At 39.1% G+C, this 22274-nt stretch overlaps 3 protein-coding genes across 3 annotated transcripts; 2 read left to right on the top strand and 1 right to left on the bottom strand.

Moving 5' to 3' along the window:
* The first annotated feature begins 2035 nt into the window (after positions 1–2035).
* On the top strand, positions 2036–3762 carry LOC143462308 (glycoprotein-N-acetylgalactosamine 3-beta-galactosyltransferase 1-like). Its single transcript, XM_076960419.1, has 5 exons — positions 2036–2182; positions 2395–2552; positions 2636–2761; positions 2920–3142; positions 3348–3762. Exons 1-5 carry the CDS (start codon positions 2081–2083, stop codon positions 3531–3533), a joined length of 795 nt encoding a protein of 264 aa, XP_076816534.1. The 5' UTR covers positions 2036–2080; the 3' UTR covers positions 3534–3762.
* A 1265-nt stretch (positions 3763–5027) lies between these two features.
* Positions 5028–18911, top strand: LOC143462201 (uncharacterized). Its single transcript, XM_076960267.1, has 22 exons — positions 5028–5192; positions 5356–5498; positions 5644–5765; positions 6541–6671; positions 6870–7031; positions 7465–7576; positions 7678–7846; positions 8164–8394; positions 8729–8809; positions 8888–8951; positions 9481–9636; positions 9783–9877; positions 10214–10360; positions 10841–10919; positions 11320–11391; positions 14979–15116; positions 15518–15724; positions 16896–17039; positions 17201–17413; positions 17734–17833; positions 18034–18124; positions 18330–18911. Exons 1-22 carry the CDS (start codon positions 5075–5077, stop codon positions 18501–18503), a joined length of 2949 nt encoding a protein of 982 aa, XP_076816382.1. The 5' UTR covers positions 5028–5074; the 3' UTR covers positions 18504–18911.
* A 649-nt stretch (positions 18912–19560) lies between these two features.
* Positions 19561–21849, bottom strand: LOC143462212 (claudin-1-like). The gene is made up of 5 exons (XM_076960279.1): positions 21661–21849; positions 20983–21107; positions 20697–20816; positions 20447–20605; positions 19561–20191 (listed from the first exon to the last, which is right to left on the bottom strand). The coding sequence occupies exons 1-5, from the start codon at positions 21767–21769 to the stop codon at positions 20057–20059; spliced, it is 648 nt and encodes a 215-aa protein (XP_076816394.1). The 5' UTR covers positions 21770–21849; the 3' UTR covers positions 19561–20056.
* Between the last annotated feature and the right edge of the window lie 425 nt (positions 21850–22274).

Here is a 22274-nt window from a genome sequence, read left to right as displayed (position 1 = left end):
CTTAAGCCTATTTTATTGCAACTTTAAGGGTAGTAAGGTATAACACCAAGAAGTATTTCAATTTTTTTCTCTCTTTTGTTATTACCATTTATCATGACTTATACTCTAGATATAAATTTACAATCTTTATTTTTTTATACAAAAACACTGCGAGTACTTTCAGTAGCACACATAAACATCTAAAACATTTCACTGTACCAAGTCATAAATGTCTATTTTTCGCGGTAAATTGTGAAAAGCGAGAGTTAAAAATACGTTACTAATCGTGATAACACAATAAAGACAGACAGTTACAAACAGTTATTGTGCAAGTATAAAATATTCAAAACATCTGTAAACATGGTTGCATCCAGCGTCTTGCAGGCTGCAACAAAAATTTCTTTTCTGTCTTGAAACATTTTCAATGCTGATGTTTGTAGGATCCCCGATTAAGTTTCATCGAAGTGTTCATTAGGCTATTCATCCATGAATTTAAAGATAAAACTTAAATCAACTAGCCTATTATAATGTGGTATATCTGAATAAATCTATAAATATGATATACAGAGCTTTAAAAGTTACATTCCAAATACCAGTTTTTAATTCTAGACAATTTTCTTAAAAAAAGCTAATGAACGCTTTATACAGAAAAGATAATTGTAAATAAATGTTGTGTATGTAGTGAGTTAAAATAATTGGTCAATTTAAATGGTTCTGCAAAATGCATCATTAACTCTGTGATGATATTGATATACAAATCATACAGGATAAGAATTCTCGTCTTCAAGTATCGAATTAGCGAAACATAACACTGCGTTACGTAATCGATTACTTCCAGCTTACCGTTTTAATTGTGGCATTAAATTTTGTGCCTATATTTCCTGAGTTTTTCACAGCTATTCGTTCGTTCATTCATTCGTTCGTCTAGTAAGATCATAGCTGTAACATGGTCGTCTTTATGCTGTTGTTGTGCTAATGATTTGTGAAAATGTAAACGTTTAAAGAAGATTCAATATAATCAGTATATACAGTTGTCATTCTTGTGAAACTACTGTTGAATTCAATTTGAAGAAGTTCAGTGTCAAGTTAGACAATTTTGCTGTCATCTTCACAAGACAATAATTCGTTAAGGTGAACAATTAAGTCCGAGGTTGAAAAAAGCAGACAACGAGCTTATGAGACTCATATACCATCAACCGCAATAAACAATTCAACCAGCAAACATTGTAGTGAAGTGGGTCAACCTGTCAAGTTCAACTACCATAAACACCCATTTCATTACAACTCAACCCAGCTGTTATTGGTTCAGCAAGAAAAACTACGCTACCAAAACCCGAGTCAATGCCCGAGCCTAGTCAATGATTAATGAATGGTTCTAAAATCTAAACAAAGTTATAACTACGACTTTATTTGGTGCAAGGTCTTGTTAATCTCGTCGACATGATGTCTGGCAAAAGCTTTTTAATTTTGGTGACAGGAGTTTTGACCGGAACATTTCTAACAGTATTGGCAATTCTGTACAACTACAGCGTTCAACAACATCAAATGGGAAGGTTGGTTTCGGCCCAGAAGTGTATCCAACCGTTACAGTCATAACATAGTATGAGGAATGGTATAAACTGTTTCAAATGCTAAAGCCCAGAACATGTAGAAATCAAAAAATAAAGCTGATTGTGAAAAACATTAATATCAAATCGCAGCTAAATAAACAAAAAAAGGAATGAAGTTCAACAGATTTTTACAGTTACTTTGTTAGGTTCAAGAGTCTGTTTGAAATTTTTCAATAAAGTTTTTCCGTATTTCTGTACATGACGTTGCGTTGCGTATTTTTGCTGCCTCTTTGGAGGTGTAAAGCAATTCTAGAGCGAATAACAATCCTCTTTTAATATACTAGGGTACCGTACACGCAACACCTGCCAATTAACAAAAATGATACAGAGCAGGACAACCGAGGAAGGAAATATTTCGCTCCCATAAGCGGTAAGAATTTGTCTTAGTCTATTTGTAATTCGGAAAAACTGGTCGTAGAAAACCTTGCTTTTCCGCTGTAGTCGACAGTTCTACGACTCTTTACAGTCAAGTTCGAGTGCTGTGCTGGGTAATGACATCACCACGCACCTTGTACACAAAAGCCGTTCACGTCAGAGAGACTTGGGGCAAGCGGTGCAACAAGATTTTGTTTTTTAGTTCTGTCGTAGACAAGGTAAGATGGAAACGCAAACACAATACTTTACAATTCACTTTGCACAGTTTGTACTGAACAGCTAAGATCAATTGTTTACAGAAGCTTTAGTAGTGTTTACTTATGCATCGTTTTGGTTTACTTAATCACACAAAGCATTGTATGACGTGATGCCTTGCTGGGATTGTTCTTAACTCCATCCATCGACATCATACTTTGGTGTTATCCTTTAGGATTTTCCTGCGATTGGTTTAAATGTCCAAGAAGGTCGCGGATCGCTTTATGACAAGACAAGGCAAGCTTTTCAACATATCTGGACGCATTACCGCGACCAAGCTGATTGGTTTATGAAAACTGACGATGACACCTTTGTCATCCTCGAAAACCTAAGGTGCAACTTTTCGAAGTACCGTATCAACATTTTCCAAAACAATTTTCAGGCTCAAAAATAGTAAACTTAAACTATTTTCACAGGTTTTTGCTGAAAGATTACGACCACAACCAACCCATGTATTTCGGCCGAAAGTTCAAGCGTTACATTGAGCAGGGTTACATGAGCGGAGGGGCTGGGTATGTTTTGAGTAGGGCGGCTCTTAACAGGCAAGTCCATGTTATATCATAATTCGTACAAATGACATAATAATTAAGCCACAAATAAGGTCAAATTTTGTAATGCGAGTCGCACTTTTATTAACTGTAGCCTACCATCAAATAAATCTTATGCAGTATAGTTTATAATCTTGCCAAAATCGGTTTAGATACGCAATGGCTATGAGCAAACGTCGTTGTCCGAAAGGTTATAATATCGAAGACTTAGAACTAGGAAAATGCTTAAGCTACATCGGAGTAAAGGCGATGGATTCCAGGGATTATCGTAAGAGAGAAACTTTCTTCCCGTTTGCACCCGAATACCATTTGAGACCGGGAAAAATTCCTGCTGAGAGCTGGTACTGGAAGTACATCTACTACCCCAATCCTTCGGTAACCGGAATTTTTCTTGTACAATAGCTAATTTATCGGTTTATCCCCGGGCAGTGGTATTTTGGTAGATTTCAACGTTTGCTTTTGATCCATTTCTAGTTCGTCGATTATTCCCAGTAATAGGTATACGTGGTAATTCGTCATCAGACATTTCTAGACGTCATGAGACATTTATGACGTTAACAAAGTTAAACCTTTCATTAAGGGACCAGAGTGCTGTTCCGATTTTGCCATCTCCTTCCATTACATTGAGCCAGACATGATGTACGTGCTGGAGTACTTCGTCTATAAGTTAAACGTCTTTGGAATGCATCAAGTCCAACAAAAGAAAGACCCTTCGAACCAGTTGCCAGTGTCGAACTACTCGTTACAGACTGACAATGTCAGTTGACTGGGTATGAAACGAACAGAACAGACAAGCCCTTTTCTGCAGGATTGGCGCTATAAAAAGCACATGCGTATGTCATGATGACATCATTAAAGCGTGTGGAAGACGGTTTTGTCGCCCGAACCGGTTTATAGTTTTGTTTATAGTTTTGACCTCAGGGCTTCCAATTGCTTCATTTTATATGCCCGCAATCGTTATTCAAGGAAAAATATACCATTGGCTGGACGCTTAATGACTAGTAATCTACAAAACTTTTCGTAGACAGGTTAGACATTGAGTATGTCGTACGTATGTTGTTCAATAACAGCACAACGTAAGTTTCTTGACAGCAACCGAAAAATTCGCCTCGAGACACAAAATGTAATGTAATATAAAGTGAAGATGAATCTAGCCGTCGTTACTGTATAGGAAAATTGGTCGTACGGGTCGACTGGTGTGTTACGTTTTGGTCGTTCAGTACAACTTATTACTTGCTTTGCATGGGTAGGTGACCTCAAAGAGCAATCATTTGGCGATAACATAGTTTTAGGCAAGAAACTACGGTAACGGATTATTATCAAAGGCTGAACTTGCGAAGCGAAGTATTATTTCAGTTCAGTTATCTTGAAAATGAGACTTTGTTAAAGAAGAATAGACTGAAATTACATTTTGACGAAACATGGAAAGGACAAACAATTAGGACCATGACAAAAAAATTCACGTAAAAGACGTAAAAGTTTTTAGACGCATAACAATTCATGGATACTAAGTTTTGTTAGTAAAATAAGAAACAGGATAAAGTTTGGCATTCTTAAGGTTAACTGCCAAACTATATCCTGTTTCTTATTTTACTTTAAAATTTGGTTAACACGGTTCAGACATTATCAACTAAGTTCTGTTATTTACCCTTAAATTTAAATGTAGCCCACGGTATCACTTGCCATATCATAATCCTAGAGAAGGTTACTTTGGCGTTTCTTGAATCATCGTTTCTAACTGCTCTGGCTTACACATTTTGACTGACATTTATAACAAGGCGTATATTTCTGGTTACCTTGTAATCAATTTAGGCCTAAGGCTTCTGGTGAAACCAGGCTGGGATTTTGACTAATAACCTAATTCATCCAAGTGATGTATTGACGTTGTTAAAGGCCGCTTGTGGAGAGTTTGCTAAGTCATTTGCTTAAAAACGTCTTGCTGAAGCGCAGGCCAAAAAATCAATTTGACAATGACGTAAACCAACATCCTACTGGAAAGTTTGTATGATCGCCGGAAAAATCCGGCGTAGAATTGCCGTTTTGCTCTATAGTCTTATACTCTATATTCTATGTTATAAGCATTACGTTTGCGTGGCGCAAATTTTGCAATAACGGTTTTTGGCGCGTTTATCAGGCTCAGTGAAAGCAAACTTCCCAGCAGGGAACCAGCAGCTATAGTCCTACATAACTCGCAGTGGTTAGTTTTTAGGTTTTGAAAGCTAAACGAGATTTAGACGATTTTTTGTTTGTTTGCAGATATTCGATTCAGGTAGTTTGGCGTTTTCCACATCATAACGCAGCTTAGGTATGCCTAAGGAGGCTTTTTTTTTCTTACTGTTTATTTTGCTTCAACTTTCTTCCGTAAATGTTGCCTACGGCGAGGAAAACCATCTGCAAAGGCATAAACGTGCGATCGGATCAAAACGTAAGTCTTGCTGAATCTAAATCGTCTTGTCATACACGTTTTAATATCTTAAGTTAGGCCTCGGGGATAGGTTTAACTTTGTTTGTGTATGTAGGCCTAAATAGTTTATTGCTGGCTATAGGATTATGAAAACTGTTGTTATTTTTGAACGTTTGTGCTGCAGCTAAAAACATTCAAGGCAGCTGCGAGGGCGACAGCTATGGAAAAACGGGATGGATTGCCAGTCCAAATTTTCCGGCCAATAACTACCCCCCCACGTCGAACTGTAGCTGGAGAATCACCGTCAATTCCCAGAGAATTATAAAAGTATTCGTATTATTTATGTTCTTTTTTGCAACAACTTGTATTTCGCTTTTTAATCCATTGCTTGATTCTTAAGCTATCGATTGCTCAGATGAGGCTCTGATTGCTGTTTTTTAAATATCTCAAACACCATTTGTTTTATGTACAGTTTAAGTTCGTGTACATGGACATGGAAGATGCCCCCGTTCAAAAGCGTGGCGGTTGTGGGGCGGATTTTATAGCTTTTCACGACGGAAGAACCTTGTTTGATCCGCTTGTGGGAGGTCAAAGGTTAATTTTATTGCATAGGCCTACAAGTAACACAAGCACATTGCAGAGTATTTTGAGATGGCTATTTATAAAGCCTATACAACAGTGTTATTCGACCTTGCTACTGAAACAAGGACAAAATTTAAAATTAATTGCAATTTCAATACTTTAGGGCGTTTTTGAAAGCTTTAAGGGAAAACGTTGACTTTAAAGTTATTCTCATACCATATTTGGCTTGACTTATGATTGACATTATTTAGATACGGAAAACATGATATCGTGTAGTTATGTACAACCGAATTGCCTTACGTCTGGGCCAAAACTGACGTCATTTTTAATGAACGCTGTGCATTATATGACAAAAGGTAGATGCATTGTGTATGAGCCGATAAAGAACGCTATGACGATGTAGGTGAGCACGACATTTTTGGTTAAGACAGACCTAGCTGTTTTGGTCCTTTCCAGTTGATCAAAGCTTTCTCTTTCAACTGTTTATCAAAATCAAGATTAGTTGTCATTACACTGCTCGCATAAAAAGAAAACTCTTAAAATGGTTCGCACAAAACCTTAAAAACTTGGCTGTGGGCTAAATCCGAGAGAATCGAAGTTGGACATCGCTGCTGTGAAGGTGTCCGGTATAGTTGTGCTTTTATGCTCAGTTTAAACAAAGCTGATACAAAGACTTCATAACATATAGTCAAGTCTAGAAAAAAAGCACAGACAAAATGTTTTCTGAATGTTTTTCAAATGTTTGTGAGTGTGGCTCATAGAAATCTTTTAAACATCACTCATTTAGGTATTGCGGTTACGATACTCGCTTCAATGCAGCTTTTTCCACAACAAATCGTGTTTTGGTGAATTTTGTTTCCGACAACGCCGTCGAAAAATCTGGATTTGCTGTACAATGGAAGGCAGTGGCACCACTACGTAAGTGTTCATTAGTGTTATACACTCCTATATGCTCACAATCGGACCAAAAATTTTGCAAGGCGTCCAGTAATTGAAATATAAATGCATTTTATCGTAAGTCATGGTCACTGTGCATTTACGGGTAAAAATACTTTCAATTTCATAAACAGTAGCTTGTGCCAAAAGAGTGAATGCAAAATCAACCAAATTTTTCAGGTCCTTCGTTTAATTGTGACTTCGAATCAGTAAACGGGCTTTGCCCCGGGTGGAAACAGAGTAAAACGGATGACTTTGACTGGACTCTAAAGAAAGGACCCACCCCATCAGGACTAGACGGGTCCACCGGACCAGCAAATGATCACACCCATAAAAATTCAGGTCAGGAGAAAACAGCTCTCAGGGACGATAGTGTATGGTTATAGCTGCCCTTCCCACGCTACGTGGTGGAGTTGTGAACGGGCTTTATATTTTTCATCCAAACCCAATAATTTATTTGCCCGAAAGTTAAATTTACTGAATGAATCAAAGTCATCCTTTACTAAGTTGCACTTTGCTCTGTGCGGGAAGTTTTTAGCATTCTGCACTCATGCACATTCGTGCACAGAAAGTGAAACTATTGCGACGCAAATGTAGCAGAGTGTGAGTATGAATTCGAATCCGAATCTGACTCGAATTTTTTCAGCCCAGATCCGATCAGAAAAGCCTGGCTCGACCTACAACTCTGCCACGTGGTATAGGCAGACACAAAGCTAGCATTTACCGCAACACATTGCAACAGTCAAGGATTTAATTGTTTTCTGTTTTCTTGCAGACGGAACTTATTTCTATGTCGAAGCTTCAGGGAAAATAACAAATAAAACAGCGACGCTGATAAGCGCGCCAGTCCGCGTTGCGAAATCGCAGCAATATTGTTTTCAGTTTTGGTCTGTACCACCGGAGTCCCAGTTTAACTAGTCTCGTATCTTCACATCAAAACTGGATGACGTAACTGCTTGATGACGTAACCTGTGATGTCATTTTACAGGTACCATATGAAAGGAGCAAAGATGGGATCGCTGATCGTCTATCAGACGAAGGCGACCACTAAAGTAACAACGGAAAATGCAACCATGGTCTTTTCCGTGTCCGGATCCCAAGGCGATTATTGGAATGTGGGGCAAGTGGAAATTGAGCAAAATGACCAACCCCAACTAGTAAGTCCCAGGAGAACCAATTTCTCAATGGCTGTAACTGCGTAGGCCGTAGAGCGACAAGTAACGAGAGACCAAGATAGAAGAGAGACAAAAACCACTAGTATCATGTTTGTATCTCAAGTCCTTACATCTAGTGCTGAGTGTGTCTATTTTACGTAGCATGTCTGACCTTGCATTAAAAAACATGAGCTTTGTCAAAGTTTATAACAAAATTTGGTCGATCTTTGAACTGGACCCCACAACAAAAGGTCTTGCTACCTTTTCAACGACGTAAGATGCACCAGCAAGTATTTAAGGTTCGTCTCCTTTATCAACAGTTTTTATTCGTTGGCGTGGTCGGCCCAGGGTTTAGCAGCGACATTGCCATCGACGACATCTCAATGCGGCCTGGCGCTTGCCCCATCATCACTACAACAACGACCACGGTGGCCACTACGACGCCAAAGCCGAAAAAGAAACGACCCAAGAAGCCGAAGACGACACCGGCTACGACTACAACAACTTCCACCCGTGCAACCCTGACAACACCATATGTTCCCACAACTCGGGTGAGTTTTGCTTGTTTGAGATGAGAATTCTGTCTAATATGGTGTTATGGTGCAAATTGCTCCATCGGCATTGAAACAGTGTTCAAGCCAAAAACATAGGCAATAATTATTTTTGCTAAAATTAAACTGCATCTGCGCCAAAAAGTATAGTTATGTACTGTTTGCACCTTTAGAGTAAATGATTGCAATGTTTGCCCCTTGTTTCTGTTTACGTAAACAGCACTTGAGCTGTAACGTGACTTTTGCTGCTGATATTTTGTGCGCCACTGGCAAATTAGTTTAAGCGAACAACTAGAAGATATTATTATTGAGTGCAGCGTTAACGTTTGTTCAGGCGTCGTGCCCAGAAGGCCAGCACACTTGTGAGGAGGTGGGCAACTGCGTCGAACGCCAATGGTTTTGTGACGGCATACAGGTTAGTACAACGTCATAGATGAGGTTAGTATGACGTGTACCAGGCTTATGCAAGCAACCACCGACGTGTTTACTTTAGGATTGCAAACATGACGATGACGAAAGAGACTGTGACGAAAGCGGGACTGCACCTCCACTGGAAAGTAAGTTTCTGTGTTGAGTACATGCTGGTTCTTCTGGTTTTGATGCAAACTAGTTAAGCTGTTTCGTTTTGGCAAAGAATTTCTGAACGTTTCAAATTTACCGGTCAGCATTAAAGCTTGAGTTAGCTTGTGCAGAAAGATAAGTAAGACTTTTCGTTTCATAATTTCTCCTCTATGCTTTTCGTCGGTCTTCAAAAATGGAACCCGTAAATCTACCTAAACCGGAGTAATGTCTTTATACTGTAGAAGAGAATGAAGGCTCAAAATTCGTCGATTTTTGCAATGCATTACAGGATAGTGTTGAAACTTCGGGTTAGTTTCGCAAAGTATAAAATTGAATTGAAAAAAATGCGTAAATTGTGTGATTGAGATATTTAGGGGTGATTAGCGGACGGTTTTGAATATTCGGGAGTTAAAATTAGGGTGATGACCACGTTTAAAGACGACAGATTTTAATGCAATGTCAACCGCATCAGTCTTTTGCAAACAGTTCTAAGCTAAACCTTTTTTAATTTTGTGACTATTCCAGGCTGGGCCGGTTGGGAAGAATGGTCCACATGCTCGAAGACTTGCGGAGACGGAAGTAGGAGCAAGAAGCGGATTTGTAAGAACGGAAAATCCGGAGACCCCGGTTGCCTCGGGACTTTTTCCATGTCGGAGAATTGTAATACGGATCCCTGTCCTAGTAAGTGGCGAATCTTACGTCATACACCGGCACGTCATACATGCGTATTGTATCATTGGGATGCTCCGTAGTGAAATTGATTTTTGGGTTATTTCAAAAAAGAATAAACCGGTTTAAATCCATTACGAACAAATTTCTTCCCGCAGCCTGGGAAACCTGGTATCCGTGGTCGGCCTGCAGTGTCTCCTGCGCAGGAGGAATCCAAACTCGCGTCCGTATTTGCAGGAAAGGAAAAGACGACGTAAGTGCCGGGGACGTTAATAGTCGTAGAAATTTAAAGTGTTAATTTTTCACTTCTAATACATTTGAGGCAAACTTGTGCAAAATCTTCGCACGATAATGGTATATTGTCATTCATTGTGTGGAGGCTGAATAACTTACACTGCTGTGTGTAATAGGTAGCTACCTATGAATAAGTTAAGCTAAGCTTATTCAAACGCAAACAATGCAGCATGAACTGTATTTTTTGTTCGATTCATGCAGCCAGTGCTAGCCAAGAACCAAACGCACGCAGTGATCGCCCTGAGTTTAAAATAAAGTCAGATTTATGAATCCACTTTGTCTATATTCATCATAGACGAACTGCGTCGGCCCTGTCACGCAATTCGTCAATTGCAACGGACACAACTGCCCCAAGTGGGGTCAATGGTCGTCGTGGAGCCCCTGCATGGTGACGTGTGGAGAGGGTGAAGTCAACAGGAACAGAATATGCGTCGGTGGCAACGTAAGTATTACGTTTTATGATGTTTGTGACGTCACAATCTTACCAAATAGGAGCAACGTTGGTAAAAAAACCGACTCACATTCAAATGTTTTTGTCTGAATCGTGTTAACCAAATTTTAAAGTAAAATAAGAAACACAACATAGTTTGGCACTCTTAAGGTTAACTTAATACTTTTCGACACAAGCTTTCGCAAGCATAAGCTCGCTTCTTCAGGTGTACTGTGAAATTGCTGATATAAAGTTAACCTTAAGAGTGCCAAACTATATCCCGTTTCTTATTTTAATTCAAATGTTTGCTTCGTGCTCTATTTACTCTAAAATGTGCGCTGCTTTACAATACGAACCTGGAAAGGCTGTTGAAATACGCACAACGTACGTATTACGTTGTATGGTGTTTGTGACGTCACAGGCCAGCAAGTACACCAGTCAGTCAAAAAATTGTTTTAAAATCTATTTGAGGTTGTCCATATTACTCCCTAGGTTGGTGACGTGGGATGCAATGGATCTCTCAGTGAAGTACGACATTGCCTGATAAACAACACAAGACTACCATCTTGTCGTAAGTATTTGTGGCTTGGCTTGCTCCCAATTGAAGCAATATTTAACTAAATTGTTCACCGTTCGGTTTGGACTTTATGCGCATCGTTATGCCACCGCTAGAGAGCGCAATTTGTCTGTTATGTTCGTTCAACTTTATACAAGCAGTTTGCAGATGCAAATTTTAAATTTAAAATTGATTTTTTACAAAAAGACAGTGACTTGGTAGTGACATCAGCACTTGCTTTGATTAAGAGTTGTTTCGGTCAAACAATTTTCTTCGTTATAACCGTCAGGTCTATTTTAAGGTGGCGCCAATGCGTCTCAAACTCCTCACATCAATAACTTCTGTATTTTGTCATATCACACTTCTTTTATGTTATATGCGACAATAATCAATATTTTATCAATCACTCTTCCAGCAACTACCACAACAGCAACAACAACAACTACTACTACTACTACTACTACTCCAAGTCCCTTTCCGGTCGTTGGTAAGATGTTTATTCGTTATTTGTAAACAATCTTGAAATGTTTCAGATTTGTGATTATTGCTTCTTAAATACTGGAAGATATTCGCGGGAAGGTCACCGGTTGCTATTTACCCAATTTCTTAAACAAATTTAAGTTATATAACGACACCAGATGGCGAACTGGATTTTACTATGCCCCGAAATGATGAACTGACTAATCGGTAGTTTCATGTTTACTACTTCAACATTTTTACCGCAAAACGGTCATATCTCTGCAAGCTGCTATACATGCTGAGAATATAAGAAAAAAAATTGTACGACCGAATTATCTTTACCGATGATCTTTGAGCTTCGGGCAGTGTTCCGAGCCAGAGAAAAAAGTGCAATCTAAAAATTACACAAACTAAAAATCAAAAAATACTTGCAACGGGTGCCAGCAAGATGGGTATACACGTCAAAACAAACGGATATCTGTAAATACAAGAAGCAAATACTACAAATACCTGTGTAGGCCGTTTTGATGTTGCAATGATATGAAAAGAGGTCATTCTTTTATCATGTCAGACTATTTGCGATTTTATTTTTTGGCAATTTCTCTGACTCACACTTAGTGGTATATTCTGCGTTTAGGCAGCTTTAGATGAACAGTAACTTACGCTGTCTTAAGCGTGTAATTAACACAGAAACGTTTTTATTTCTTCAATGGAAAATTGCCAATTTTTACTCTTCTATCTTCTTACTTTATCGTGAAGAAAACGCAGTCAAGTTTACGTTGCCTGAGGGCAAGAAAGAAGCTGGTAGTTAAACAATTGACTTAACAACGAGGTCCAGTCGGAGAACAACCAGTAGGACCAAGACCGAAAGTTTCAGAAAAGTTGAGGCAAAAAAAGAGATTAAGAGCTTTTAGATATTTGAAGCATAAATATTTCAAATGGAAACTTGGAAAATATTCTTTGTCTTTGCTGCGATTATTCCACCACAACCGACTAACTCAGGTACGTCATAATTATCGTATGACTTTTATTAAATAAAAGATAAGGTCACATTTTTCATTCGTAATTTTATGTACGAATTAATGTTCGTTCATATTAGAAAGCTGTTCGGTGATACTATACATAAACTTATTGAATTCACAAAAGTTTCCTCACTGGTTTTTATCGTTATGAAGCATTTTAATTAACAGCTTAGATTACAATTTGTCGCAGAGACTCTTTGCTATGAGGGAACATCTTCCAGTACAAGTTCCATAACCGTTATAAACACATTAAAGGAAACAAAATGCTCCTTAGGTTTGGATGACAACGAAATATTACCGAATATTGAATTTCGTTGCGGCTTAATTTCCTACCAATCTTCCTTCCAAGGAATCGATGGTAAGAATCCAGTCGTTTTATTTTTAATGGAATTTTCCACAAGTATTTTCACCATAACAAGCAGTTTATATTGCACTTTAAGTTTAGAACATGATTTCAAACCGCGAAAAAAATTTTTTTCACATGAAACGCATAACGCCCACGCTGGCAATTTCCCATGACCTGATAGTATCTAATCATTTTTACAAATCTTAACTAAAATTGTTGCAACTTGAAACTGCGTTCAAGAAAAAGTCAAGGATAGCTGCAGTCCAGTACATGCAGGTTGAATTTTTAACCCTCGCTATATTATACAGTTACCGTCAAACAAGGGGCGTGCATACCGGCATTTCAATGCGCCAATTTCACTTGCAAATCGCTGGTAAACCTGATTGGGGAAGGCTTTGACGTCACGTCCTGTCATGCGCAGTGTTGCAATGGCGATTTGTGCAATAATCCTAATGCGAGCACGGCCACTCCTCAAACGGCGATTGGTAAGTATCAAGCTTTGACTACTAACGCTAATTAACGCAGTTAACGTTGATTAATTATAGTAGCTGTGATAATTGGCGATAACTAGTAACTGCTAACTTTGTGTTCTCGGTTGATTGTGGTCCCGCCTTTCTAAGACCAAAATTCCTTTAAAACAGTCCAATATTACATCAATAATGTCATTTGTGTCGTCATAATTTCGGTTTCGGTTATTAATGCTTGTCACGCTTTAAAGTGTTATTAGTCACGTCACCGTTTAAGACTTAATTGATAATATAAAACATATGTTCCTTTGTTACGTAATAATATTTTTGATTTCTTTTCTGAATTTACAGACCCATGCTTTACGAAACCGTGTCAGAACGGAGGAAAATGTTCGGCGGCAAAGTTACCGAGCTTGCCAAATTTGTCGTATGTTTGTAAATGTCCGGCCGGATTTTCGGGAAAGAATTGTGACAGAAGTAAGGGAAAAAGTTTCTCTCAGTGACTGTAAGGCTCGAAGACGACTCAAATTTTTTTGACGAAATGTGTTTGAACTGTTATCGGTATTTTATGGTCCTCAGATGCAAAGCTAAATTGTTTTACCGGAGTGTCGTCACGCCAAAATGACGAAAACGTCACAATGCTCTTGACGCCATGTCCTTCGGATAACCACATATGCATGCTGACGTCAATAAAGGCAAACGTATTCGAAAAAGAAGGCAGGTGGAAGTGAAATTCAGTTGCTATCTTACTGGTTTCACTTGATATGAAATTAAAGAGATACTTTTTTGACAAAGATGCTTTGCCATGTTAAATATAACGGGCGGAAAATTTTCTGATCTCAGTTTAATCATGGGTTTATTTATATGTACATCACAAATTTTTCATTTACGCAAAATTTTACAGTAAACGTCGACACGGCCCATTGCGCACCACGTCACGTGTGTAGCAACAAGTCATGTGACGTGTCGTCAGCAACCTGGAAAGTCTATAACGTAACATCCTGCCAAGTAAAATGCTGCGAGACTGACTTCTGCAACGCTGTCATTGTTAACCGGGTCTGTTGTTCGTCAGGGTTTCAAAACATTCAACAAGTTTAAGTTAAACGCAATGATATTAGTGTTATATGATTTCCATTTTTCTTACAGGTGACCAACGAAATCACAGAGACAGAAAGTCTTACAACGACAAGCACTGCCATGACGCCGACGACCGCGCATGCGCAGACGGTGTCCAGCTCCAGTGCAACGAAAGCTGAAGCAAAACCGCATCAACAGACAACCGTACAACGTAAAAGAAAGAAATCAGACAGAGAATTGACAGTTAGGCCTAGTAGACAGGATTTAACTTAGCAAAGGCATTGACAACTTGTCGAGTCGAAGTTACGTGGGTTCCAGCATTAAACTGAATTTGAGTTTAGTCGCCGTGCTATGATTGTTATCAGCAAACTCGCATCGATTTTTCCATCCACGTTTTAGGACCATTTTAGGCTTTTTCAATTTAAACCCGTGCATTAGCGCATGCTACAGTAGAACAACGAACAACTATAGTAGAGATTTTTCGTCCCCACCGAGCCAATGACGAAAAAACAATCATGATTAGATTTCAACACAGAAAAAAACGCACTACTTAGGTACATCGTATTCATTGTGCTCTGATCACAATATTTAACGCGGCTTCATCATCATTTTGGGGATTTCCAGAGCTCCAGCATATATTTTACTAAAACCCTTTTGGTCTAACACTCTGACATTTCGGTGAATTCAGACTTTCATTTTCCAGGCTGCCCGAAGCGCAACATACAACTGGCCAGGTCTAGAGGTAGAAAATGCCCGCCGTCATGTACCAACGACAATCAGTGTTCGGGCAGTATGACGTGCAACTGCGATGGACCATGCGGGAAAACGTGTTCTTCACCAAGTAAGTTGATGATTTCCAACTGGTGAGAAAATTGTCGCGGGTTCCTTGGTTACTTATTCAAAACGTGAAGCTAGCTACGGATTCCTCAGTTACTATTTGCGTATCAAATGGGGTACTTGTTCAATTGCTTTTTCTCCGTTGTTAAAATTCCAATTTAAAAAAATTCATAAGAATTCGTGTAAATTTGAATAAATTTCTACAAATCGAAAAAAATCCATGCAAACTTAAAAGGTCATATAAGGTTAAACAAATTCAATTAAATTCAAAAAATCGAAAAAAAATCGAATTATTTTAAATAAATTAAACTAAACCTAAATAAATTGACAGCTTTGGTCAATTTCAGATAGATCGCGTGAAACCAAGAATTCTGTTGTTCACTGTAGAAAATTTTCTTGTTTTAGCGGTCACCTGTGCGCCGAATATCGTCGAAAGGAACTTACCCGGTAGACGTGTCAGATGCGCAAACGGAAACTACGTGGGATCGAAATGCGTCATTTCCTGTGCTCGCAACTACAGACTTGTGGGATTTCCGAACATGAATTGTCAAAGTAACGGTAGATGGGACAAGCGAAGGGCTTCGGTATGCCAAGCAGCTGTTTCAACAACTGGTGAGTGTGAAATTTTATCATTGCTGTAGACGAAAGTCTTTATCATTATTAACTCTTTCTTTTAACATTATCTTTTAGTTTTCTTAACTAAGCCTTCAAACATTAAAGAAATTAGTGAATTGTTTAAAATTTTGAAATGACGCGCTCAATTTCCCAAATCTTTCTCACCAGCTGGTAAGCTTATTTGTAAAAACGGAAAATGTGCGGGCAGCTTTTCAGCCAAAGAAGCAAAAACGTCGTGTTCGTCTGGCCGTTAATTGTTCAACTAATTGTTGCTTTTGAGGGTGTGGTGATCATTAGAAAGTGACAACACGATTCGATAGTCATCTGGCTAGCTTTAATTTCAAGCAGCTTGGAAATTTTTTGTTCGGTGGTTATGATTCTGAACCACAGATTGTCAAAAACAAGCCTGTGACCTCCGACTGCACATTTCAAGAAACAAGCCCGATCTGACGTCCGACTACACGTCAGATTAATAGCACCCGCACAAATATTGTAACCTACACGCAAAAAATAAACACATTCGTCAGACCACCGCCAAAACATAGCAATCTATGTGACGACAGAATGCAACCGATTATTATAAAAATCTTAAACTCACCATGATCTGGTCATCCACTTAATTTTTATCTTTTCAATTTCGACTTTTTCCTTTCTGGTTGTTTCTCTTTGCGCTCAGATGGCGGCTTCGGCTTCATAACGACCAGTGGCTTAGGCGCCATTTATAAAGATAAATAAGTTTGAATCAGCCATCGCGCTGTTTTGTTGCGACATTACAACCTCCAATTAACGCGATATCCGGCATTTTATGGCATTAATATAACCTTCACAGCTTTAACGATTCAATTACATGACGCGCTTCAGCCTGCTGGAGTGGTATATGCTCTACTAGGAAGTTTGATTTTATGAGCGAAGCTCTGAAAATTATAGATAAATTCAATTTCAGGTTTCTGTGTCCTCACTACAAACCTCAGTCTACTATATCACTCACAGGGTTGATAACAACCCTCGATAAATAAATGAACTTTACCAAACACCCAAGACACACGACGGCAACGCGGCGTAAACTGCCTCTGGAAAGCGCCATTTTTGCTCACTACGTCAGAATATGACGACTAAACAGCTGAAACGAAGTAGTTAAGGAAAATTTACCCGATTGCTATATTTTTAGTCACAGTTTGCCCGAAGAGGAACCTTCAGCTGGCCAGGTCACGGGGAAGGACATGCCCGGCACCTTGTACTAGCCACCAAGACTGTACCGAGGATGATAGGTGTCAGTGCGACGGACCTTGTGGTCCGACTTGCTCGTCACCAAGTATGTGCGCTTCGTTTCCACATAGACATCAAAAGTTATATTCGCATTGGGGAATTTCAAGGAGTATAACTTAAAAATGAAAACAGCAAAATTATCACAGCACAAACCGCCAATCTATGATTTTTCAACCCGACCCTTAACTGGCAACGTTTACTTTTCAGCCATCACGTGTTCTCCAGACTTTTCAAGTCGAAAGTTACCGGGTAGAAGGGTATCTTGTAGCAAAAAGAATTCGATCGGTTCCAAATGCACGATCTCCTGTCAGAAGGGCTACAAGCTCATCGGGTTCACGAACATGAATTGTCAAAGTACCGGGGAATGGGACAAACGAAGGCGTCCGGTATGCCAACAAGCTCTCCCTATGATTAACGACGGTAAGCTGAGTCACTTGTGATAAAAATATATGTCGAACTGCCACGATTCAGAAACCGTTCCACTACTTTTAGGAACAAATTTTTCCAACAGTCGATTTGTTCCGTAATTTGTTACCTGATACCCGCTGACAGCTTCGTGTTAAATGTCGTTCGTTATACAAATGTCATGCGATAGTTATTGTATAACTAAGCTAATTCTGTAGAGTGTAAAACATTTTCTTCCTATATCAAGTCATACCATTCACAACTAAAGTCCAAGGAGGTTCAATAAACGTTGGCGAATTTTAGAAAGACATAATATTTACGTTCATGCCATCCAGGTGGAGAACGCTGCAGAAAGCGTCGTGCCCCTCACACCAAGTGCTGCGGCTTACAGTCCTACAACCCCGCCTTGGCGCTCTGTTGTGACGGCCAAGTCAGGTGAGATCAGGCCTTTTTGCTGACTTGGTATAACTTCTATCCTCTCATGTGCGTGACAACTCAAAATTGTGAACTCCAATCAACGTCTTTCTGTACTCGCACCTGTTCAGTATACTAAACGTCTTGACTATATGACTATGACTATACCTGTGACTATGACTATCTCCGTTTATTGGCTGTTTAACATTTACGTTTCTTAGCACGAAGACGCAAGCGAAGGATGCTTGTTGCGGCAAAAGACTTTATTCGTCGACCGGAACGCAAAGCTGCTGTGGTGAAAGGTTATACGAGGTCAGTGAATCACTTTCAGTCTCTTTCACATTCAACCTCTCAGCATACTTTAACACCTCTTATAAAGCGAAGTGGTGACACCCTTATATGTTGCCTATAACCAACTAAAGCATAAACCAAAGGACTTCCATCACGTATTGGAGATTTTTCTTTGCATTGTCAATCCTTCACTTTTCTGGTTAAAAACCGGACGGTATTTGTACAGGTTTCGAGCCAGCAGTGTTGCGGCGTGGAGCTTTTCGATGTCGGCAGCGACATCAGATGTTGCGGCAAGATAATCTACAACGTCAACGCGCACATATGCGGTGGCGCGTTCGGAGGAAGCATCATCGCCATCTCGCCTCCGTCATTTGAGGAAGAAGAAGAAGAGGAAGAGTAAAGATTCCTGGTTTGACATCCTATAGTTATCGTAACTTTTGGAATTATCCAGGCACGTCGTACCAGGCTCATGAAAGGCCCTTGGCTTACCAGGCTCGTACAAAGCTTATCTTTTAACAAAATTTGACGTGTTTTTAAGATATTTCTGTTAGCTTTCTTTCTTTGCCGTAGGTTTCCTTTCCTTATCTTAAATAGGCTATATCTGCAATCAAATGCATTGCAAACTAAGTGATTGCTTGCAATATTTTTGGTTGTTACATACAGTGTTTACTGGTAGTTTAGGTTGTTGAGGAAAGTGTACTGCTGCAATCTTTATGTTCTTTTTCCTTCTTATGTTTAATAACAACACAAAAATTACCAAGTGTTGATTGCGTAAATAAATTGTATTGCCGCTAAATGGCGCAAGTAATACGAGTTAATGTGGTTTTGTAAATACAACGTACCGGGCCGTTATTGCGCAATAAGCCTGGGCTTCCTTAGAAACAACGTCCATGTATTAAAGTAAAAACTGAGGTTAGTGTTGAGAATGTTTTAATCTTTAAGTCAGACGATTTTCTATGGAATTTGTCTAGACTCAAAAACACGTAGACAAAAGACGACATTATGCGATGGGTAACACAATCAAAAATCCTAATTTCAAACCTATTTTACATGAAAAGAGCCCATTAACAATTCAGGAAACAACAAAAATCTTGTCCGAAAATCGTTATCAACTTTCGCCAACTTGGGTTCAGAAAGTTGTACATTTTACGGTATCTCGTGATAGATATATTTTACAGTTTATGGTAATCTGTATGTCTTAAGTATTTGCCAATGTAGTCATGAGTTTAGTACATGGCACATAACGACAACGAAGCTAAAAAACTTGTCTACGCGTTAGGGCGTTTTTTAAAGAAAAAACCAAAGAAACAACTGGCAACTTACTACGTCAAACGAAGCGTTGACTTCTTCCCAGGTGAAGCGAAACCTGTTTTTTGTATTTTCTTTATATCCTTTACCTTTGTGAGCGCATAAACCTATTTCCACTTGAGTGAATCCCTTCCCGTTATGACGATAAATTACGTGCAGTTTGTAGTTTTATTTACAAGTTTAATTCTTGTACTGTACGAGTTTTCTAAGCGTACATAACGAAAAGCACAAAACGCAAAAAATGCTACAAAAATAGTTGTGGTCGCTACAACCCAGACATTATTTGATTTCTACCAAATAAACTTGGGGGCAAGAAATTAAAGAAAAATTTCAAAACCAATGGTCGAAAGCAGAGACATAAAAACTGGTCATGTTACTGGACCATATACAATTTGGGCCAATCTTTCATCTGCTGATAAAACGGCTACTGCTTTGAAAAACTACTTGCAGTGTGATTAGCTGTTGAATTGCGCTATTTTTGACATACAGAAAGTTGGTAGGCTATGTAGAAAACATTGAAAGTCAGCTGTATAAAATTATAAGATAGACAGAGACATTTCTTGAAGGAAAAATAACGGCAAGTCGGTTGTCGTATTTCAGACGCGGTCAATTTACAAGAAAGTTCCGTTTTTCCCATCATTCCATTTAAATGTATTCCGCCGCAACAGGTTTTGACTTGGGTGGGTTGTAAGTGTAAGGACGACCGTGATCGTCGTCATCAGAATTCCAAGATGAGCAGCACAGAATTAGTCCACATATGACGCTGAGAGCCATGGATGCCTGTGAGATAATGTGGAGTTAAGAACGTTTGTTGTGTTCCGAGTTGATTTGCTGTTTATATCATCGTACCCGATGTCGCATTGCTCGAAATTCGATAAAAGCGGTTTAATGAATTATAGAAATAGGGTATATAACGCATTTCGATATACTTAACTACACTGCTATAGAAAGTGGAACAAGAAAAACTCCACCATTAATTTTCAAGAGTGTTAACATAAATCAGTCACATACGGACTGATTTATCCGTACGCTTACCCAGCCGACGAAGAGAGCTTCTCCGTAAATGTACCTTGTCCCGATAACTCCAACGAAACCCTGGTTGTAGTACTCTTGCATGACACGGTTGGCGGTCCAGGAGACTGCAGCACCGACCATAATGCCGCCAATGACGTGTAGGACTCCAGCACAAAGCACCTGTGAAATATTGTTTTACCGACGACTTAGAGGTAATCAGTAATCACCCAATACAGTAGGCTACTGACAATGCTGTGGTGAATTTAATTACCATGCGTGCTTTAAGCCTGGGGTTACCAGTAGATACGTTGGTGCAGTCGAGTCCAACTGAGCAGATGATTGTTGCGCCAATTCCTAGGATTATGCTCAGTACACAGAGTGCACGGGAAGCCTAAAAAAAATAACAACGCTTAAGATTGAAAATAAGCTTAAGTAAATGAGCTTGTACGAAGATTCAATTAATACAAAATTCTAACCATGTTGGCTAGATAACGTAAAATACATCAACGGTATTTGCACAGAACTTGATTTATAAATGTCAAAATTCAATGGCTCACCTGCAAGTCGGTAGGCAGACCCAAGAAAAGGGTGTCGTAAGCGTCGCAAGTGTACAGACCGGTGTTTTGGAAGCTGCACTTCACCCAAAGGCCGGTGGTACGGAATTGCAATTCAATAACCTCGTCTATGAGAATATTAAAGGAATGTTTTCATTGTGCGCGATACCAAATATAATGTTAATGAAGATATACGATCTGTTTCATTTAATTAGCTAGCTTGGCAACGCATCCAATTTTCAACCCGGAAAATCATCTTGGTTTCCCGTGCTCTATCGAGCGGACTATGACGTCACAAAGGTTTAAAATTTCCCTTTCAACTCTGCAAAAATCCTGACAAGGCTTTGATCAAGCGCTTCGTTTGTAAAACTTGAATGTGACTTTGGTTTATGTTAACATTCGGGTTATAACCGTGTTTCATTTTGAAATGCGTGAGTTTTACCTCTGAATCTGTTCAATTCACTGCGATATGGAGTTATAACATATTTAAAGCGCCAAAACGGAAGAATAGAAACAATTATACAGTACACTGTACACGAAGAGAGTTCCACGACCTTCCGTAGAAATAGGTCTACTTGTGCTATGGTTTCCGATTGATAGCTTGAACAAAAACCAACGCCTTTTTCTCACAAATGAAGATGACCTCAAAGAAGAAATTGAAGGATGAGGAGAATTACTCACCTTGCACGTCACTCTTTCTCCAGTTTGGAAGGAAACACGTCACTGCTGATGTGATCAGACCCAGCATACCGAGGAAGAAACCGGTAACTTGAAGACAGCCGTTTACCATTTTTTATTTAATATTGCCTCTTTTTCGAAATTGATATTAAAAAGTACGACGAAAAAATCTTGGAAGAAAAAACAGAATTCTAGAATTACTTACGTTAATTGACTATGATGGTATAAATATCTTTTTCCTGTTTGGGTTCCTTTCCTTTTTGTAAGTGAGTTTTTAATGAAAAGGAACCGAACTTAGTAACCCACTTATCTGTCTCTCTCTAAGCTATTCATGGCGACTATCAAGTAGCAATTGTGAGCCGCGTTAAGTGAGCTTCGTGAAAGAAGCTCTTCTCAAAAAGAATCCGACCATCGACTCTTTTTAACAAACCATCGCGTTCACTCGTTTTCTTTCCACTGTAAGTCAGTGCGCCGATGCTAAGGCGTTTTTATAGATTTCGACGGTAAATGGACGACAACAACTGTAAAAAATGCGTCGAGGAAATGAGATAATCAAATTCTCGAAGCACTTTTGCGCAACTTCGCTCATCTTGTTGTACATATCTAACATTACATGA

Source organism: Clavelina lepadiformis, chromosome 6, assembly GCF_947623445.1.
Source record: "Clavelina lepadiformis chromosome 6, kaClaLepa1.1, whole genome shotgun sequence".
In the NCBI taxonomy this organism is placed as follows: Eukaryota; Metazoa; Chordata; class Ascidiacea; order Aplousobranchia; family Clavelinidae; genus Clavelina; species Clavelina lepadiformis.
The sequence above is the reverse complement of the archived record's forward strand: the minus strand, read 5'-3'. Positions and strand labels throughout refer to the sequence as shown.

What these genes read in the sequence shown, in the direction of transcription:
- LOC143462308 (XM_076960419.1), top strand. Translation starts at nt 2,081, where the DNA reads ATGACATCACCACGCACCTTGTACACAAAAGCCGTTCACGTCAGAGAG. An exon ending in AGTAGGGCGGCTCTTAACAG is followed by an intron (nt 2,762 to 2,919) that starts GCAAGTCCATGT and finishes AAATCGGTTTAG; the next exon opens with ATACGCAATGGCTATGAGCA. An exon ending in TCTACTACCCCAATCCTTCG is followed by an intron (nt 3,143 to 3,347) that starts GTAACCGGAATT and finishes CCTTTCATTAAG; the next exon opens with GGACCAGAGTGCTGTTCCGA.
- LOC143462201 (XM_076960267.1), top strand. Translation starts at nt 5,075, where the DNA reads ATGCCTAAGGAGGCTTTTTTTTTCTTACTGTTTATTTTGCTTCAACTT. An exon ending in AAGTCCCTTTCCGGTCGTTG is followed by an intron (nt 11,392 to 14,978) that starts GTAAGATGTTTA and finishes TTCATTTTCCAG; the next exon opens with GCTGCCCGAAGCGCAACATA. An exon ending in TCCGACTTGCTCGTCACCAA is followed by an intron (nt 17,040 to 17,200) that starts GTATGTGCGCTT and finishes TTTACTTTTCAG; the next exon opens with CCATCACGTGTTCTCCAGAC.
- LOC143462212 (XM_076960279.1), bottom strand. Translation starts at nt 21,769, where the DNA reads ATGGTAAACGGCTGTCTTCAAGTTACCGGTTTCTTCCTCGGTATGCTG. An exon ending in CCAGGCTTAAAGCACGCATG is followed by an intron (nt 20,606 to 20,696) that starts GTAATTAAATTC and finishes AATATTTCACAG; the next exon opens with GTGCTTTGTGCTGGAGTCCT. An exon ending in AAGCTCTCTTCGTCGGCTGG is followed by an intron (nt 20,192 to 20,446) that starts GTAAGCGTACGG and finishes ATTATCTCACAG; the next exon opens with GCATCCATGGCTCTCAGCGT.